The 17,028-nt window shown below is 39.2% G+C and overlaps 1 protein-coding gene across 11 annotated transcripts in view; it reads left to right on the forward strand.

The window, feature by feature from the left end:
- The first annotated feature begins 916 nt into the window (after positions 1-916).
- Positions 917-17,028, forward strand: part of SPART (spartin) — a 47,021-nt gene continuing 30,909 nt past the window's right edge. For 8 of the 11 annotated variants that reach the window (XR_012017051.1, XR_012017050.1, XR_012017052.1 and 5 more), the window contains exons 1-5: positions 1,444-1,647; positions 5,000-5,811; positions 8,125-8,322; positions 10,582-10,749; positions 14,509-14,632. Coding sequence is in view for 4 of the 11 variants with exons in the window: in XM_072797400.1 (XP_072653501.1) it covers positions 5,002-5,811; positions 8,125-8,322; positions 10,582-10,749; positions 14,509-14,632 (1,300 nt within the window). In the remaining 7 variants the exon portion in view is untranslated. Of the gene's footprint in view, positions 1,314-1,443; positions 1,648-3,751; positions 3,929-4,999; positions 5,812-8,124; positions 8,323-10,581; positions 10,750-14,508; positions 14,633-17,028 lie in introns of those variants that run through there. The other 3 variants (XM_072797402.1, XM_072797403.1, XM_072797401.1) reach the window with 3 other exon arrangements.

Here is a 17,028-nt window from a genome sequence, read left to right on the forward strand (position 1 = left end):
TCCCTGCACCGGGAGCCCGACGTGGGATTCGATCCCGGGTCTCCAGGATCGCGCCCTGGGCCAAAGACAGGCGCTAAACCGCTGCGCCACCCAGGGATCCCGACAGTTTTATTTTAAAATGTCAATTTACAATAAAACAATTTGCATCTTTTGCTCCTATTTAAGTCAGATCAAAAATATATTTTTTAAAGATTCTGTGTATTCATGAGACACAGAGAAAGGGGCACAGACACAGGCAGAGGAGAACCAGGCTCCCTGCAAGGAGCCCCGAATCAGGGACTGGATCAGGGACTCCATCTCAGGACTTCAGGACCCCAGGATCACGACCAGAGCCAAAGGCAGATGCTCAACCAGTAAGCCGTTCAGGTGTCCCCAGATTAAAATTTTTATGGTCAATATGAGGGAAAAAGTCACATTTTTTTCCCAGAATTCTTTTAGAGAGTATAAGAAGAGCGAGCAAAATCATTTAAACCACTGTATTAACAAATACCTTCCTAAACGGGTTTTTTTTTCTTTTTGGGATGAATGACGGTTACCTTTCTTAGATTTGGGGAAATTCCCCAGTGGCCCCTAATTTAAAAGCCTCACCCAGTGGTCATCCAACAGTCCTCATCATTAATTAATTCAATTGAGGTAAATAATTCATCTGTAATTAAGTCACTGCCATCCCTCAAGTCACTTAGCTATTTGTAAATGCTCAGGGCAGTATATATAAAAACTTTCAAAGGCAAGTCTACTGAAGAATATGAGATCTATCCTCTACTGTATTTCAGTGATTTTAAAGAAGGGGAGAAACGCGGGCTACGCTCGCCTCGGGGCCTCAGTCCTCGGTGGTCTAGCGGCGCGGCTGGTTACCCCGGGCCGGGGTTGGACCTCCGTACGGCTGCGCCGACTCCGCGCGTGCGCGCACTCACACACGGAGCCGCGCCCGAGAGTTTTACTAAGCACCGCACGCGGGTTTTGAAGGTGACTGTCTTAGACTTGTTAGAAACAAAGATTAGGTTCCGGAGAGTTGAGCAGACCAGCCTTTGTTCTCCCCCACGCGCCGCGTCCAGGGCTCCCTCCAGCCGCGACGCTCCCGCCGCCCGCCGCCCGCCCCCCTCGCAGCCGCGCAGCAGCCCTCAGGCCACCGCGGACAAAGATACTGCGCAAGCGCGAGCGGAGACGACGTGGCCGCCCGGGCCGGGGTCGGGGGCCGCCGGAGCGCCGCTCGCGGGACTCCCTGGGGGCCTTCCGCCCTCGTCCTGTCCTCCCCGCGGGTTCACCTCGACTGCGGCATCCGAGCGGCCCGCTTCGCACACACCACCTCCAAGGTCGGAGTGGGAAGGACGTGGGCTGGGCGGGCCGGGGGCGAGGCGCCCGAGTGGGCGTCGCGTGAGAGCCGACCCGCGGGTTCCTGAGGCGGGAGCGAGGGCCGGGGGCGGGGCGGCCGCGTGACGTGGCGCGCTCTGGAGCGCGCGGCTTGGAATGCTTTGTGAGGCCCGGCGTGCGGCGGCGCGCGCGGGCGGGGCGCTCAGAACCTCGGGACCGCCGCGGCCCGGTGCTCCGTTGCGGCTCCGCGTCCGAGCGAGGAGGGGTGTGGGCCGCGGCAGCCGGGCGGGGAGCTCTTCAAGTGGCGCCGAAGCGCCCGGAGCCCGGAAAGCGCAGGTGGGGCGGCGGCCGGCGGCCAAGCATTAGGCCTGGCCTGGGCCCCCGAGGCGGGCGGGTGGCGGGAGCGCCGCGATCCCCGCGGCCTGGCCGGACGGGGGGAGGGGCAGGGGAGGGGAGGGAAGGCCCGGAGCCCTCGCCCGGGTGCCAGACAGGACACTCCCGTGGAAGGGAGCAGTTTCGAGAGACTAGTTTGAGAAGTTGCTCTCTCAGCCCCCGCCTTCTATTTACGGGACCGTCGACCTCCGCGCGCCCCTGACCGCGTGGGTGTGGAGGCGCTGCTCCCACTGCCGCCCTCAGATCCTGCTCTTGGAACATCTCTGTGGGCCGGTCTGGCTGCCTCCTACGCGTTGTTTACTTGGCTTTGAAAATGGCTGTGGTCATCCGCCCTTTCCTAGCGCTTGAGGCCTCGTGAAAGTTCGGTGATGTTTACCGAGTGCCAGCGGCCAACAGCAGTTGAATCGGGAAAGCTTAGCGCACGGTTTTGCTCTTTCGAGTCCCTGCTCGCGTTCCTTTGGGCTTGAGCACTGCAGAGGCGCTCGCTCTGATGTGTGCGTCCGGAAAAAGTTTCACTTGGAACGTGCACCGTTTCGTGACGCGGCACTACTGCGTTACGGAAGGGTTGGCCCAGTTTTCCACTGATTAATGAATTGCTCTACTCTGTCACTGAAGGATCTTCGGAATTCACTTTATTGCATTGTAATTTAATGGATATACGTTCAAGATTGTTGCTGCTTCTGAATACTGCTTTAAATATTTAAGAGTTCAATACGTTTTATTTTTTTTGTTTTTGTTTTTGTTTTTTGATTTCCGGAAGCAAAACGAAGAAAGTAGGGGAATGTAAAAATGTCCCCAGTTAGGAATGGAGCTATTTTTTTTTTAATTATTACTCTCCTTTGCAGTAACACCCCATTTGGTGATTTTACAGGAAACCTGTTTGAAACAGGAAGGTTTTATGTTCTTTCTTACCTGTGGGGCTTTCTGAAACGTCATTTGTATTGTTCCTCTGAAAAGAATGCGTAGGATGTTATTGGAGGGAGTTGCATGCAGATATTTGTAAAAGTTCCCTCTTCTTTTTTTGTAAAGAGGCAGGGTAAGCGGGCACTAGAGCCCTTTCTGTATTAGGGGCTACTTGTGATACTGACCTTTAGCTTGATTGTTACTGCCTTTAGGGTATATGGGATTGAACTAAGTTGTCAGATGTTTGATTCAGAATTTTTACCTTTTCTCCTGAGGTCATTTTTTTTTTTAAAGCTTATATATATGCGCGCACACACATACACACATAGTTATGTCCGAAACAAACATGTTTTACTTCTTGTATTAGAACATTTAAGAAATGCACCATTTGTATCTGGAAGTAGATTTTGGTTTTGTTGTTGTTGGGTTTTTGTTTTTGTTTTTTAAGATTTTATTTATTCCTGAGGGACACCGAGAGAGGCAGAGACATAGGCAGAGGGAGAAGCAGGCTCCCTGCAAGGAGTCCGCTAGATGGGGGACTTGCCCCCTGACCTTGTCCCCCCCCCCCCAAACCACTGAGCCACCCAGGCATTCCTGGTTTTTGTTTTAAGACAATTATACTGGTGTGGGTGCTGTTTTATGTAGTACTATAGATTGACATTTCAAAATTTTCTGTTCTCAACTTTAAAAATGAAAGTATGTGAAGGCGCAGTCCCTTAAGCCGCTCTGTTTCAGATCAGGTGGTGGTGAGATAGAGCCTGGCATTCCACACTCAGTGGAGTCTGCTGAAGACCCTGTCTTCCTCCCCCTCCCATAAATCAATCCTTAAAAGAAATTTAAAAAATAAAAATTAAAGTATGTGAAGTCATGTAATAATAACTTTTTTCAAGCCACTTGATAAGCTTTTAATTGTGATTAGGGATCTGACATATTTTCTTTTAATTTTTTAAAAAACTATTCTGAAGTTCTTAACTCTGTGAAACGCATTTTCACGGAGACTACTGAGAATACATCAAATCCTGGAAGATCTCAGAAATATAGTATTTTAGTACAAAATTTACTTTTTGTGCAGAAATTATCAACTACATTTCACCTGATAGATTTACAGGTTTTTTTTTCCCTGCTAAACTTTTTTTCTTCCAAGATGGAGATGCCAGCAAGAAATGCTGTTCAGCGACTGACCCATGGAATTACACCACCATCACATCACCACTGACCCTGCTCCTCACACTTGACTTTTCAGTGGCCATCCCATTACCTCCAGTGTGACACATTATTTCAAGAAATCTTTGAGCATACTATGTAACATAAGCTTTGAAATGTAGGTAGACACAAGATAAGGTGTTGAACACCTTTTAATGTGCCATTTAAAGATTCTCTTTAGTGAAGTACCTGTCATGTTTTTTTTTTTTTTTCACATTAACAAGAATGAGAGGTTATGCCTTTCTATCTTGCTAGAATTATTTTAATGGAGTTTTGGGAGGGAATAGGGCTAACTGCGTGTGAGTAACCTGCCACCTTTAAGCGGAAGGAGGTAACTTTAAAGCTTCATCTAGATATTTTTTCTCATTTATGTCCTCTCCAATATGTGATTCAACCTCATTTTTTAAAAAAGATTTATTTATTTATTTGAGAGAGAGTATGTGAGCACAAGCATGAGGGGCAAAGAGAGTGGAAGAGAGAATCCAAAGTAGACTCCTTGCTCAGCCTGGAGCCAATGTATGGCTCAATCTCATGACCCTGAGATCATGACCTGAGCTGAAACCAAGAGTCAAATGATTAACCAACTGTGCCACCTAGGTGCCCTCAACCTCATTTTTAATTAGCTGGATAAAATCTGGATTTATATTATAATGAATTTTAGAATGAGACTCTTTGTTTCCAACATTAGATATATGGTAGGAAACATTTATTTATTTTAAAGACTTTATTTATTTATTGAGAGAGAGCATGCACATGAGCAGAGGCAGAGAGAAAGGAAGAAGCAGACTCCCTGTTGAGCAGGGAGCCCAATGCAATGCTCAATCACAAGACCCGGAGATCATGACCTGAGCTGAAGGCAGATGCTTAACCAACTAAGCCGCCCAGAAACTTTTATGATAAGAAACTGTAACAAGAAAATTATTCAGTAAATATATTTTGACTTATTCTCTTCTGTTTTTGATTTAAAAGATATTTAGAAATAAGAGCATTATATATCTATTCAACAAATACAATGGAGTGCATTCTTTATGTCAGTTCTAATAATAGATTAGGGAATACAGTAGTAAACGTGACAGACCAGCAAAGGCCCCTGTCCCTTTGAAATATATTTAGGTAGGAGAAATTGATAATAATTCAGTAAACAAATAGTTAAATTAGATAATTAAAGATAATATTTTCTGTTTGGCAGAAATGGAGCAAGAGCCACAAAATGGAGAACCTGCTGAAATTAAGATCATCAAGGAAGCATACAAGAAAGCCTTTTTATTTGTTAATAAAGGACTGAATACAGATGAATTAGGTCAGAAGGAAGAAGCAAAGAGCTACTATAAGCAAGGAATAGGACATCTGCTCAGAGGAATCAGCATATCATCAACAGAGCCTGAACACATAGGTCCTGGGTGGGAATCTGCTAGACAGATGCAACAGAAAATGAAAGAAACACTACAGAATGTACGTACCAGGTTGGAAATTCTGGAGAAGGGTCTTGCCACTTCTCTACGGAATGATCTTCAGGAGGTGCCCAAGTTATATCCAGAATTTCCACCTAAAGACATGTCTGAAAAGTCACCAGAGCCTCAGTCCTTTAGTTCACCTCACCAGCATGCTGAAGTAAATGGAAACACTTCAACGACAAGCACAGGGTTGGTTCCTGCACCTAGTTCTTTATCCATACCATCTCAAAGTCATCCAGCAGAAGCACCTCCTGCTTATACACCTCAGGCTGCTGAGGGCCACTACACTGTATCCTATGGAACAGAATCTGGGGAATTTTCGTCAGTTGGAGAAGACTTTTACAGGAATCATTCCCAGCCACCTCCTCTTGAAACCTTAGGGCTAGATGCAGATGAGTTGATTTTGATACCAAATGGAGTACAGATTTTTTTTGTAAATCCTGCAGGGGAGGTTAGTGCACCTTCATATCCAGGGTACCTTCGAATTGTGAGGTTCTTGGATAATTCTCTTGATACTGTTCTAAACCGTCCTCCTGGGTTTCTTCAGGTAAGCCAGAGAAAAATGTAAACATAATTTGAAATATAGATAGAATACATTATTTTTGTTTGTCAATATTTATTATGTGTTCAGGACATCAAGTGCAAAAAAGATCATTCTTCCTTTTTAACATATCCTGTGAAATTTATGAGCTTTAAATGTTTGCATGTTTGATAACTTTTTTTTTTAGATACAGAATTGTGTTTTAGTATTAAAATTATGATGACAAGACCTGAGGGGCATTGGAGCATTCATCCGTAAAATTTCAAATTCTTTATTGGAGGAGAAACTTAATAACTTCAATTCAGAGGGATTTACGTAACTCATTTGGATGTGTAACTAAATTTCCACAAGTATTGTCAAGCCGCATCTGAGGGGTTGATCTGGACTAGACCCAGCCGAATATACAGAATGGTGAATATACAGAATGGCGGTTCTCAACCTGGGGTGATACCCGCCACTCTCCAGCCCAAGAACATTTTGACAATGTCTGCAGATGTTTTTGGTTGTCACAGCTGGGGAGTGGTTGTGCTACTGCTACTGGCATATAGTAGGTAGAAGCCAGGGGGTACTGCTGAACATCTAAACAGGATCACTAAAAAAAATAAAAATAAAAAAAAATAAACAAGATCACTTCTGTCAATTAAAAAATGATCTAACCCCAAATGTTAACCATGCAGAGGTTGAGAAACTTTGGTATAGAAGTAGAGACTGTGATGATAATTTAAGGTGTATTTCTAACATTCTAAGCAGAAAAATTTACCAGACTGCCCTTGGTGGTCCAGTAGTAAAGACACTTGCTAAGTAACAACTGGTGTTGTTAGGGCATTGTTGTGGAATTAATGAACTATTTTGAAGGTAATGTTGTAATAATCTTTTTAAAAGTTGGACATCAGTACAGGGATTTGGGTTCTAGAAGTGAGGACTCCATTTACACTGGGCGTAACAGGCATTTGCATGCATGTAGAAGTAACTACGTGAGCAACTTAGTATACTTTACTTTCAATTCTTAAGTAGCTTTTACGTGGAGTCAGCTTGAAAGTTGTTCAAAGGTAGTTGGAGACGTAATAGGTGTGTATGGAGGAGATAATTTGGGGCATTGCTTTAAAAAAGACTTCATTTTTGGATAGGAAGAATATTATGGATCCTGTAGGTTATTTTAGGAAAGAATCCTTGAGGTAGAAAGAGTAGGCATATTGATTGGGATTGTGAAGAGGCTGATTTTGATAAAAGCTGTAATATTTTCTGCTGACCTGGTAATAGAGCTCTGTTTTAACGATGGAATTTAAAACCAGGGTGTGGTGGGGTGCTGAGTGGCTCAGTCAGTTAAGTGTCAGACTCCTTGATTTCATCGCAGGTCATGATCTCAGGGTTGTGATACTGAGCCACGCTCTGCGCTAGGCATGACACCTGCTTAAGATTCTCTTTCTTCCTCTCCCCTCACCCCCCAAAACAAACATACATATAATAAACACAATAAAATACAGTAAAAAAAAAAAAGCCTTTAGGGGCCAGGCTACTGGAGATATGGGAAATGAATATCAGAAACACTCTACTTTGGTTGATTGAGCTCAACCATTAAAATGACTTGTTCTCTAGTAAAAATTTGTCCTGTTTGAGTGCTTTAGATGAAAATGTTTTTATTCTTTCTAATATCTCCTATTTTTGGTTATAAATCATGAGTAAAATTGTACCCCAAATCAAGAGTCAAATATCTAACCAACTGAATCACCCAGGTGACCCTGTGAATGCTGGGTTTGTAATTAAAAGAATTGTTTGGCTTCTCTGGTGCCAGATAGCTTGTGTCTAAATCCTAGCTCCACTTTTTTTCATAGACTCTGAGCAATTTAACCTCTCTGCCTCAGTTTTCTCATACATAGAATGACAATATCTAACTTTATGGAATTGTCGTGAGGATTAAATCAGTAAATACATGTACTTAAAAACAGGTTGATTTTAGTTATTTTCACAAAAGCATGTCTAATTTGAATTATAAAAAAGTCTTAATGTACTTTGTTGTTTATTTAAAACTAGACTCATTGTTGATTATGTGTAGGCTATTTAAGGTCACTAATTTCGAGACTATAATTAGAGAAGCAATGACATTTTTAGGACAGTTCTTGTGAGTGAGTGATATGCATAAAGAGACTGGCAAATAGCTAATTTTTAGTGAGGATTTGTTGATGCTAATGATTCTATAAAGCTTGTAAAATGCATTTAGAATTTTGAAATGTTGATTTTCTGTATAACAATTCTAAAACTTCAATGAAAACCTAGTTCTATTCATTGATTTTTTTTTTTTTTCCTAACTAATCCCTTCAGGTTTGTGACTGGTTATATCCTCTAGTTCCTGATAGATCTCCAGTTCTTAAATGTACTGTGGGGGCCTACATGTTTCCTGATACCATGTTACAAGCATCAGGATGTTTTGTGGGGGTCGTCTTGTCTTCTGAATTACCAGAAGATGATAGAGAACTCTTTGAGGATTTACTAAGACAGATGTCTGACCTTCGGCTTCAGGTAACTTGTATCATCCTTTTAGCACTGACACTTTTAAAGAAATTATAATAGGGTCTAATGTGATCAGTTAGGAAACTGGGAATATTTAATTTGCTTGTGTGTTCACAAATACTAGTTAGAAATTGGTAGTAAATAGAATTAAGATTATGGGCTCTGGGGTCAGATTACCTGGATTTGAATTTGAACTCTTCCTCTTTACAGCTGTTTTGCTCAAGTTATTGCTTTTTAGTTTCCAATTCATCCACCTCATTGGACTGGTGAAGATTAAAGTTAATATATTAATTGTCTTATATCAGTGCTGGCAAGTAGTAATGTTCTGTGAATGTTAACTGTTGCTGTCACCACAGCCTTCCTGCTTAGTTGGAAAAATAGTCTAATGGGACTAAATGGTGAAGTTTAGGTAATTTTGACATTAGTAGATGGGATATGTTGGACATTTTGGGGGTGATTGGCATTTTGAGGAAGAAACAGGTTTTACTTTAGGGAGTCTTTGTTCTCATGATAAATAAAGCTAAATAGAAAATAAAGTGCAATTAAAAATATGAATTTGCCTTATTAAGCCTGTTTTTTTTCTGCCCACATGTTGATCTCTCATAGGGAGTTGAAATATATAGACTATTAAGGAGAAGCTTTCATCAGGTATTCTTGCCCATCCTAATGTAAAAGAAAAGGGGAAGAATATTTTTGATTGTGAATATTGACAGTTTTCTGAAGTTGAGATTGACAGAATGATAGTATAATATTTTATTCTCTACTTCAGTCAATGTATATTTAGGATCCATTATTTAACTAGGTATTGTACTAAATGATGGATGAGAATATAGAACAAGAGACTGACTATAAAGATGCTATTTAACAGGTCCTATTCTCAGGCACTTGTAGTTGGCTGAATAATCATAGTACAGGATGATGATAGATGATGAAATAAAAGTATACACACAGTTCAGGAAGGAGATCAGGGAAGATTTCAGAAAATAGTTTCCTTTGAGTTCAGTCTTGAAAGCTATGTTCTTCTTTTCTCAGGAAGTGTAGAGTATACTTTCATTCTGTACTTATATCAGAAAGATCACAGGTGACGGGAGCAGACTACTAGCTAAGTAAAAGGTCAGAGTCATCTCTAGCATTAGGTTATATAAACTATATACGAGAACGACCTGGTGATCAGCATATACTTTAGCATAGTCAGTGCTAAACATTTAAGCTATGGTAATAAAACGTATGGTATCCTTACAGAAGGGTATGTAGCCTCAGTGTGCTCATGGGGAGTGAGTAGTTGACAGAGGCAGAAACATGGTCAAATGGATAGGAGTTCGCAACTTAGCTTTGCTGTTTACTAGCTGAATGAAGTGACATCCTTAATTATTTCAGACCTATTATGGAGTAGTTCCTCCTTTTCACCCCTATATTTATTGGACCTATAATACTGGGTTTTAGGATAGAAATTAAACTAGCTTTTAGGTAGTATGTTTACTTTTTGTGGTTGTATGGCATTTTTAGTTTGCTCTGTTGTCCCAGAAATCCCAACTAAACAAAAGTTAGTTACTAGCTGTGATTTTGACTTGTCTTTACTCTTAAATATTCATTCAGCAAAGTATTTGCAAGCAGAATACCTTCAGTATTCAAGTGCAAAAACAAACATAAAACAAAATCAGGGCAGCCCCGGTGGCGCAGCGGTTTAGCGCCGCCTGAAGCCCCGGGCGTGATCTGGAGACCCTGGATCAAGTCCCACATCAGGCTCTCTACATGGAGCCTGCTTCTCCCTCTGCTTGTGTCTCTGCCTCTCTCTCTCTCTCTCTGCATCTCTATGAATAAAAAAATAAAAAATGTATTAAAAAAACAAAAACAAAAACAAAATCAAAATCAGTCTTCCAACAATGCAGAGTGGTTAAACTGGACGTAAGTTTTGTTATTGCCTTTAAACTCATTTAGTATTACATGTATGTGTTTCTTAAAATTTACCATATGTTATTTAATTAAATTCAAATGTAGCTACATCTGGCTTAATGATAACTTAAACCAACAACTGCTGTAAATTTATTTTTTATGCTTTTTCTTTAGAAATTTGGTTTAGGCCATTTGTGAACTAAAGAACTCAAGGGGTTGAGGTTTGGTGATGAGATAAACACAAAAGTGTAGAGAAAAGACCAGCAAAAGTGGTTGTATTAGACTTTCAAACACATCAGTGTTTGAACAAGCACATTACTAGAGTGCAGCTTAGAAAAAATTCGAATTTGATCTAAGGTTTAGTCTACCCCCTAGGCCAACTGGAACCGGGCAGAAGGAGAAAATGAATTCCAAATTCCTGGAAGAGCAAGATGCACCTCTGACCAATTGAAGGAAGCCAGTGGCACTGATGTGAGACATTTGGGTCCTTCATTGGACCAAGACAATAAGGATGTGCGTCATAAAGGAAAACGGGGGAAAAAAGTAAGTAAAATAAGAAACAAAGCAATAAGGTATGTGTGTATATTCTATTCTAATGGTGCCTTTCACCAGTTTCAATTATTTATAAGATCTTATCCCTGTTTACTAAAGCAGAGCAACTTGCATAGTCACAAAGTGATCGCTGGTAAAAATAATTAGAATCAGCTTTAATATTTTCCTTTCCAGTGTTTGTTACTTAAACTCTTTTAAAACATATTTTGTGTTTTGGGGGCTAGATTTTTATGAAGTATTTGAAAGATTTTTGTATTTATGTTAATGCATATTTTTTGTTTTGTTTTGTGTTGTTCTCTACCTTCTTGTATACACCAGGATCTTGGAGCCAGGTGCGCTTTTCCTTACACTACCATTTTTATTCAGTCCCTTTCTTTATGGATGGCCATCAGGAAAGAGAATGATTTTTTTAAAAATACATTTAGTAGTGGGGTGCCTGGGTGGCACAGTCAGTTGAACATCCAACTCTTGTTTTTGGCTCAGGTCTAGATCTTGGGGTCCTGGGATTAAGCCCCACATCTCGCTTTGTGCTAAGCAGGGAGTCTTCTTGGGACTCTCTCCCCCTCTGTCTATACCTCCTCCCTGAGCTCGTATGTGCATGCTCGCTCTCTCCCTGATAAATAAATTTTTAAAAAAATACATGTTTAGTGGCTTTTTTCTTTTATTTTTTAGATCTTGAGTATATGATATGCTCTAGATGGTAAATTCGGAATACAGTTCAGTAAGTATTTATTTAGTGCTGGAATGCTGAACATAGTGGAAAAGTTAAATTTCTTATCTCAAGGAATTTATTGTTTAATGGGGAGGACAGATTAGCAAAGAAAATTTCTATCCGGTGTGATCATTAGATGAAGGCACATAGGTTGTATAGTATGCTAGATTGTACCATTAATGTACAACCTAGCCTCATCGATAATGTGGGCCTCTTGTGGTGTGGTAACCAGTAAGGAAGGCTTCTGAGAGGGCATTTGCCTAAGATCAGTCCTGAGGATGAAGCAAGAGTTGGCCATACATACAACAGGTTAAAGGAGATTCTAGGTAGAAGTAGTAAAATAAGCAAATGTATGAAGAAAGAAATAGCATTGTGTGAGTATTGAATTACAGTTTTCTATTCATTGTTGTATTCCATATTGTAAATGCTCAATAATTATCTTAGAAATTAATTCATGCCACTTGAATATTCTACATTTTTAAAAAGATGCTATTTATTTGAGAGGGGGAGAGAGAGTGTGCACAGCTGGGGGAAAGGAGGAAGAGAAGGAGAAGCAGATACCCTGCTGAGCCAGGGGACCCTGGGATCACCATCTGAGCCGAAGGCAGACGCTTAACCGACTGAGCCACTCAGGCACCCCTTGAATATTCTACATTTATTTGTGTTGAACACCTTAGATCAGATTTATGAGGACTTTGGGAGCCCAAGATGGCTCCAAGAAATGTATTTGTTTAAAAAAAAATTTAAGTTAATGCACAAAAAGCAAATCAAAAAGATACTTAGTGAAAAGTAAGTCAGCTTCCCATTCTGCTGTCCATCAACCACCTAAATTCCCTGCTGCAGACACATTATTGCTAGCTTCTCCTTGCAGATACATTCCAACATATATACATGTTTATTTTGTGTTTGGATATAAATGTACATTCACACTTATATACAATTATTAATACAAATGGCAGCATGAGAGACATACTGTTTTGCTCCTTACTTTTTTACTTAACAGTATATTTGGAAATTTTTCATATCATTTAAAACCTCTATTTTTTAAAAATTTAAGTTGTTAACTAAAAAAATCAAATTGTATAAACAGGCATATACATTGAAAAACTTTACTCCCACCTTTGTACCATTTTCCTTGTCACTGTAGGTAATCACTTTTTATCAGGATCTTGTGTTTCTTCTGTGGGTTTCTTGAGGCATGTAAAAAGCAAATAACAGATTTCTCCCCCTTTTCTTATATAGAAGGTAGTATCATAGAGTGTCCTGTATTTTTTTTTTATTTGATAATAGAGCCTGGGGATCTTTCAGTGTTTTTTTTTTTTTTTAAGATTTTATTTATTTATTCATTAGAGACACAGAGAGAGAGAGAGGCAGAGATAGACCCAGGCAGAGGGAGAAGCAGGCTCCATGCAGGGAGCCTAATGTGGGACTCGATCCCAGGACTCCAGGATCACACCCTGAGCCAAAGGCAGACGCTCAACCGCTGAGCCACCCAGGCATCCCAATCTTTCAGTGTTAAATGGAGAATCCTCTCAAATCTTTTTTTATAGCTACCTCGTATTTTACTGTATGAATTTATAGTAGATTTCTTTAACCAATCTCTTATTGAGTATTGGAATGGTTTTAGGTGTTTACTATTAGAAACAGTGCTTCAGTGAGTAACTTTGTAGATAGATGCATTGATTCATACATTCCCAGGTAATTCATCAGATAAATTCTTAGAAGTGGGGTTACTGAGTCAATAAGTAAAAGCATTTGTATTTTTGATAGATTTTGCTATGTTGCTTCCCTAAGGACTATACTCTTCAGCACTCCCACCAGCAGTGTAGGAGACCTATTTCTTCATAGCCTAGTTCACAGAGTGGGTGATCAGCCTTTCTGTATTTTTGACAGTCTGATAGATGAGAAATGATATATTGGAACATCTTAATTTGCATTGATTTTTTATTGTGAATAATATTGTATGTCTGCTAAGGTTTCCATGAATTTTGTTTTCTGTGTGACGTCTGTTCCTGTCCTTTGTGCATTTTTAATTACTGGGTTGCTAATCTTTTCTTCTCATTTTCCAGGGACTCTTTATATATTAGGACATTGGCTCATTATTAAAGATAGAAGTTGCTAATATTATGTTGTTTGTCTTTGGGTTTTACTTATGAATGGCTTCCCCTCCTCCATATAGAAGTTTTTATTTTGTTTTTAATATTGTTTTATATTTTATGTGACGTTCTCTTTGTATTTTTATTGGGCAGTTTGATTTTCAATTAATTTTATAGTATGATGTCTGAGTTAGCCTGCTGTTAAGTTCTTAAAATGAATAAATTTAGTTTTGACATTTTGAGTGTTGAGACTAGGCCTCATAATAGCTGTTAAATTAGCAAAAAATACAGGTATTTCTGTGTTCCCCATTTCCACTTAGATGGCTTTTACTTGATTTCTATCAAAAACTAGTTTATTTGGATACATCCTTCCTTACTGATTGAGTCATTTAACAAATCTTCTAAATCTTATTGAGTATCCTGTGCATACTGTCATCAAGGAGGGATTGATAGGTTTATGAAGGAACTCATAGTCTCATCAGTTTAAATATGATTTGATAAATGCTGTATTGGAGATATGTTGGTATTTAAATCTTACTTACCAGGGAGACCCTATATAAGTTTTAAGTTTTATCGCCATTAAAAAAAGAAGAAAGAAAGAAAGAAAAAACAGCATTTTGTGAGTATTAAATTACAAAAATGTTTTTATTGTTCATTGTTGTATTCCATATTGTAAGTGCTTGGTAATTAGGAATTAATTCATAACACAGGAATATCATAACTGTCTCTCAGCCACCTACCTGACTTAGGAGAATATACTTTATAACATAAAATACTTTATGACAGTTGTGGTATTTTGCTTTATGTTATAAGATACACTGGTAATTATGTTGGCTAGAGATATTTTTATTAATTATATATAGTATTTGTTGGCTTGATAATTTATTACATAATGCTTATAATTTTTCCTCCTTATTTTACATTTTGAAACATATTTACTAGGCCAAAGACACTTCAAGTGAAGAAGTTAATCTGAGTCACATTGTACCCTATGAGCCAGTTTCAGAAGAAAAAGCAAAGGAATTACCTGAATGGAGTGAGAAAGTGGCTCAAAATATTTTGTCAGGTATTATAGTAATGTTAATTTTTTTTCCTCTATAATGTGAAATCTTTGGAATCTGTAAGAATATTAGAAAGATAATATTTTGTATTTTGGTTCCAAATCATCTTTTAATAAATACTTAAACAAAAACAAAAGGAACTAATTTTTTAGAACATTACATATTATCATAAAGGCATAAGTTCTTCTTGCCTATTTTCTGTTTCACTCTTGGGGAAAATTGATAGTGAAAAGCTTTGGGAATCCCACAACTCTCCAGATAGCTCTTCTGAACATAAAATGATTTTCCTTTCCCCTTTGACGTTCACCTTTAATCCTTTTCTTTTCTCCATTTCTCTTCCTTCCTCTTTCTCTAAAAAAAAAATGGTAAGATACTCATCCATCTTTAGAAACAAAGCAGCACTCCCTAACTACACAGCAATTGAGGTATGAAGAGATCTTAGAATTATAGCTAAGCTATTTGGGATGTAGGCCCTACTATTTAATTCTGGTTAGAGAGGGCATCAGATCAGTTATTTTAAAACTGGAATGATCATTACTGACATGTTTTTCCATTTTCATCGGTTAATATTTTAGTTTTTCAGCTATTGTAGCTCTCAGATTTAGATCTTCTATTTTGTTTTTAAAAAATATTGCCAGTTACTCTTTAGCAAGCCAAATTCATGACCCTGTAAGGAGATCTTGACCGTCATTTAAGACTGTCAATACAGATTTCCATCACTGTACCTTATAAGAAGTCAGTAAAAAATAAAGATGTCTAAAGCAGAGGAAACCTTTAACATGAAAAACCAACAAGCTAAAATAAATGAAAATTAATTAGGAGCTAACATAATATCTTTCCCAGTGTCAGAGAGCTGCTGGAGATAAGAAAAGAGAAAGCCAAATTTTTCACTTGTAATTTTAACGGTTAAAATTGGACCCTTGAAAAATATTTTCAAAGAAGTTTTAAAGAAAAATCTTCACTGTTACTACCCTGCCCCATAACTTTACAGGTTGCTAGACTATTAAGTCAGTATTCAGGAAACTTGCCTATATTTACACATATGTAGAGAACTAATTTCAAAGGTTATTTTCTTAAGTTTTTTTTTAATTCATACTGATATAAAACTGTTCTATTTACTATTGCCGTGTAACAAACCATCCCAAACTTCATGGAATGAAACAACAAATATTTGTATATGCTTAGGAGTACCGTGGGCCAGGTATTCCAAAAGGTCACAGCAGGAATGGCTTTTATCTGCTTCGTGATGTCAGAACTTCAGCTAGGAAGACTCAATGGCTGACTAATGACTGACTCAGTAGCTGGGGGCTGGAATCAGTCTGAGGTCTCCCTTCACTGACAAATCGGGTGTCTGGGTTGAAAGAGCTCAAAATCTAGGACTTCCAGATAGAGTGCCTAGACATGGTGTCCATGTGTTTGACAGCTTAGCAGCCTTTAGCTCGTCAGGCTTCTACAGGGTAAGTCAGGGTTTCAAGCATGACTGATACAGCAAACAGAAACTACATACTCTTTCTGATATATTCTTGGAAATTTCTGGTATTACTCACTACAAGAAAGTGACAAACCTTAGATTTATGGGGATTTGACATAGACTCCACTTCTCAATAGGAGGAATGTCAACGTCATGTTGAAAGAACATGTGGAACAGGCAATGCTATTTGGCTCTCTTTGGACGGTATTGCATGCCACAAAGTCTTAACGCTCCTAGGTACCACACAGATTCCACATATTGGTTTTATTCAAAGAGATGGAGCATCCTTAGAATCAGTTAATCCTGGGGACAGATATCTAGAGATTTCAGAAAAACTTTCAGCAATGCATCGTTTGAAAATGAGAAAAACTACACTATGGTAACACTTAGAGGCCAACTTTACTACTTGAGATTTCAGTAGGCTTTTGTAACTCTTCTTTTCATCTTATCTCCTCAATTCTGGCAATAGCCCTAATAGTTGGTTACATTAAAATTATTTTAACTTCCTATCAGAGTACATACATATCTCTCTACATACTTTTTTTCTTTTTCTTTTTTTAATATAAATTTATTTTTTATTGGTGTTCAATTTGCCAACATATAGCATAACACCCAGTGCTCATCCCATCAAGTGCCCCCCTCAGTGCCCGTCACCCAGTCACCCCCACCCCCCGCAAACCTCCCTTTCCACCACCCCTAGTTCGTTTCCCAGAGTTAGGAGTCTCATGTTCTGTCTCCCTCCCTGATATTTCCCACTCATTTTTTCTCCTTTCCCCTTTATTCCCTTTCACTATTTTTTATATTCCCCAAATGAATGAGACCATAAAATGTTTGTCCTTCTCCGATTGACTCATTTCACTCAGCAATAATATCCTCCAGTTCCATCCACGTCGAAGCAAATGGTGGGTATTTGTTGTTTCTAATGGCTGA

The sequence above is a fragment of the Canis lupus genome, chromosome 24 (assembly GCF_048164855.1).
Source record: "Canis lupus baileyi chromosome 24, mCanLup2.hap1, whole genome shotgun sequence".
Taxonomy (NCBI): Eukaryota; Metazoa; Chordata; class Mammalia; order Carnivora; family Canidae; genus Canis; species Canis lupus.